The sequence below is a fragment of the Zonotrichia leucophrys genome, unplaced genomic scaffold (genome assembly GCF_028769735.1).
Source record: "Zonotrichia leucophrys gambelii isolate GWCS_2022_RI unplaced genomic scaffold, RI_Zleu_2.0 Scaffold_560_32997, whole genome shotgun sequence".
Classification (NCBI taxonomy): domain Eukaryota; kingdom Metazoa; phylum Chordata; class Aves; order Passeriformes; family Passerellidae; genus Zonotrichia; species Zonotrichia leucophrys.
Window position 1 is genome coordinate 6,142 of NW_026992765.1, and position 3,733 is coordinate 9,874.

General features: G+C 53.7%; 1 protein-coding gene across 1 annotated transcript; it reads right to left on the bottom strand.

The window, feature by feature from the left end:
- Nucleotides 1-1,560: 1,560 nt before the first annotated feature.
- On the bottom strand, nucleotides 1,561-2,632 carry LOC135441819 (gastrula zinc finger protein XlCGF49.1-like; the record flags this gene model as incomplete). The annotated part of the gene is made up of 3 exons (XM_064701373.1): nucleotides 2,581-2,632; nucleotides 1,963-2,393; nucleotides 1,561-1,859 (listed from the first exon to the last, which is right to left on the bottom strand). Coding segments are annotated over exons 1-3 (782 nt in total), but the record flags the coding sequence as incomplete, so codon positions are not given.
- Between the last annotated feature and the right edge of the window lie 1,101 nt (nucleotides 2,633-3,733).

The window sequence follows — 3,733 nt, forward strand, 5'->3', positions numbered from 1 at the left end:
CCTCGTGACTCATCAGAAGTTTCTCCAATAAAGAAATCAAGCTTTTGCCTGAAGCTCCCTCTGGTGCCCATGACAGGAACCCCTGTGAGTGTCTGGGACATTCCGGCTCTTTGGCAGCCCGAGGACTCCTGGGATGTCACCGTGGAGCCCCCGTGAGTGCCTGTGACAGATCGGTGCCTTTGCAGCCCAAGGTCCCCTGGGATGTCACCATGGAATGGCTGTGACTGCCTCTGACCACAGGGCTCTTTACCATCCCAGAAAGCCCTGGGAGGTGTCCATGGAGCCCCTGTCTGTGCCTGTGACATTCCAGCTCTGGAACAGCCTGGAGACTCTTGGAAAGTCCCCATGGAACCCCTCTGAGGGCCTGTGACAAATCTGATCCTTAGCAGGCAACCATCACCAGGACCCTGTTTCTATGGTCAGTATCCATGGCAACCATTACCAGCCCCCTGTTGCTATAGTCAGTTTCCATGGCAACCATCACCAGCCCCCTGCTGCTATGCTCAGTCCCTTGGCAGCTCCATGGAGACCCCATGCCAGGGGTGGTTGCCATGGACACCAGCTCAGGCCGGCAGCCACAGCTTGTTGCCATGGCAACCATTGGCAGCCTCATCCCCAGGCTCATGGGATCCCAGAACCACAGAATGGGCTGAGCTGGGAGGGACCGATCAGGATCCTCCAGTCCAACTGCTGGCCCTGCACAGGACACCCCAACAATGCCAGCCTGGGCCTGGCAGCGCTGTCCAAATGCTGCTGGAGCTCAGAGAGCCCTGGAGCTGGGACCCTTCCCTGGGGAGCCTGGGCAGGGCCCCAGCAGCCTCTGGGCAAAAACCTTTTCCTAACATCCAACCTGAGCCTGCCCTGACTCAGCTGCAGCCGTTCCCTCCACTCCTGTCCCTGGGCACCAGAGGGAAGAGGTTCCCACAGCCCCAGCCAGGGACCCGCTCCCAAGGCTGTTGCCATGGCCACCAGAGCTGGGACCAGCTGGGATGCTCGGTTTCTACCGGCCGGGGTTCAGGAATGGGATTCCCTAGTTTTCTGCTCCTGCTAAAACTGCGCTGCCCTTGCTGCCCTCCTGCCTACCATGGAAAGCACAAAAGGCAAAGATCCTGGGCTGGGATAAAAACCATTTATTGGGAACAGCAACGAGATAAGGAACAAACAGGAACAAAAACAATATTGATAACAGAAGAGATAAGTAAAACTATTTGTAGAGAAAACTAAAACATCAACAATTGGCTCTTCACGGCAATGTATTTCCTCCTGTCTGCAAAGGACACCCTTGTCCCTGGGGTGAGAAAGAGTCCCTTTCCTGCCCCGGGCAATGTTCCGATGTAGGAGTCAATGTAATGACAGAGCCATGGCCAGACACTCATGTTCTTCAATCCCACATCATGTTATTGGCAGGGGCAAGAAAAGGGACAGGTGTCTTCCTAGCATGGATCATGGGGAACATGGATCACCAGGGCTCTTTCCAATATGGGTCCTCCAATGAGGGATGAAGCTGGAGCTGGGCATGAAGCTCTTCTGCTGTTGGGGCACTGATAGAATGTCCCTTACCGGTGCTTCCATTCGTGATTGGTCAAGTCAGAGCGCTGGGTGAAACTCTTCCCACACTGGGGGCACTCGAAGGGCCTCTTCCCTGTGTGGATGCACTGGTGCCTGATGAGGGTGAACTTATGCTTGAATCCCTTCCCACAGTAAGGGCAGCAGAAGGGCCTCTCCTCTGTATGAATCCACTCATGCAGATGGAGATTTGAGCTGGGCTGAAACCTCTTCTGACACTCAGGACACTCGTAGGGCCTCTCCCCAGTGTGGATGCGCTGGTGGATGATGAGGTGGGACTTGCACTTGAAGCCCTTCCCACAGTCAGGGCAGCAGAAAGGCCTCTCCCCAGTGTGAATGAGCTGGTCTGAGGAGATCAGAGCTTGTCCGAAAGCTCTTCTGGCACTTGGGACGCGCATAGGGCCTCTCCCCGGTGTGGATGCGTTGGTGGGTCACAAGGGTGGATCTGTAACTGAGGCCCTTCCCACACTCCCCACACTCATAGGGCCATTCCCAGGTCTGGATCATCTGGTGGCTGATCAGGGTGCTGCTCTGCCTGAAGCTCTTCCCACACTCCAAGCACTGATAGGGCTTCTCCCCATCATGAAGCTGCTCACGAACCACCAGCTCTGAGCTCTGGCTGAAGCTCTGTTTGCCTTCATGGCTCAGGGCGGGTCTTTCCTCCTCAGCGCACCCTGGGCTGGATTTGGAGCCCCTCTTCCTGTGGAATCTCCGGGGATTATCCTCCCCATTGAATTCCTGTGTCATGGAGCTGCTCAAAACGGCCTCTTCCTCCAGGTTCTGCCGTGGGGATTTGTCCTCCCTGGTCTCCATCCTCAGCTCCTTCTCTGGGGGAGGAAGGACAAGGAGAGGGTGGGATTTGCCCCCATGCCCAGAGGGAAAGGGAAGGGGATCTCCCCAGTCCATCCCCAGAAGGATGGCGTTGGCAGAAGGGTTGTTCTGCAGCGGGGGGCCGTGCTGGGCTGGGAGATGGAGCAGGAGAGAGGGAGAAAGGGGCACTGACTTCCTCCTCACCTATCTGGGTGTCCTGGGGCATCTTCCTCTTCCTCGCAGTCTCTCCCTCCATCTGGCTAAGTTTTAGGAATGGGAAATTCTGTTTTGGGAGGAAAAGAAAGAATGAGCACACTAAATTTTGCACCGGATTGAAGGCAAACCTGGGGGAGAGTCTAAGCCAGAATTCCAATTCAAAAACAAAATTAGGATCAAGGCAATGATACAGAAACCCTGCCTTAAACTGACAGAGTCAGGATATAACCTGACACCCTGTTGGTCAGGGTGGTGGCTGCAGTCCCATTAAATGGTGGCTGCAGTCCTGTTGGAGTGATGAAGGTGATTCTGTCCAAGAAGTGATGCTGTAGAAGGGTCTGGTCTTCCTCTGAAGGTCCAGTGCTGGTTATGGAGCTCTTGTCCTCTGGGAATCCAGTAGGCAAGCTGCTCCTGGTGTTGCCAGCCTCAGCTTATATCCAGGTAGGAATGCTTGGATCCTCCCCCTGGGCGGAGCATCCCACAATGGGATGATGGAATTTTATCAGTCCTGCAGAGACACTCAATGGCCCATTCACAGAAGATATCTCCCCTGGAGGGCGTTATCAGGGCTGAGTCATGGAAGAGATAAAGAACACTGCCCCACCTGTTTATAGCAGTTGATGGAGATGGTGATTGAAAACATGCATTTGGTTACATCTTGCATGGCACCTTGAAACAGTGGGGTAATCCCTGCTCAGGGGGTGAACACCACCCCCTTTACCCAAACTGGATCAGGTGTAAAACCCCCACCCTGGGAAGGCCACACACACAGGGGGCAATGTCACACTTGCCCTGCCCCAGGGGAGGTCTCTGTCCCTGTCACTCTCTTTCACAGGCTGGGGGCTTTGCCGAATGTTAGAATAATTTTTCTGTTTGTCCCTGTCACCTTTGTGACAGCTACACAGAGCTTCCCCTTCCTTTTCATAATCCGTATTGGGCCTAATTTCGACTTTTCTTTCATCAGAATGTGCCAGCAGCTGAGCTGGAGCTGTGCAGGACCAATGGAATTTGGATTTGCCACAAAATAGCTTCTATTGTAAATTTATAAAATTTTGGGATTTGTTTGCCTTTCCATCCCAAGTGACTAGTGGGAAAAGCAAATTCAAGGCATTTTATCTAAGATTAATTTTGATTTCTGACA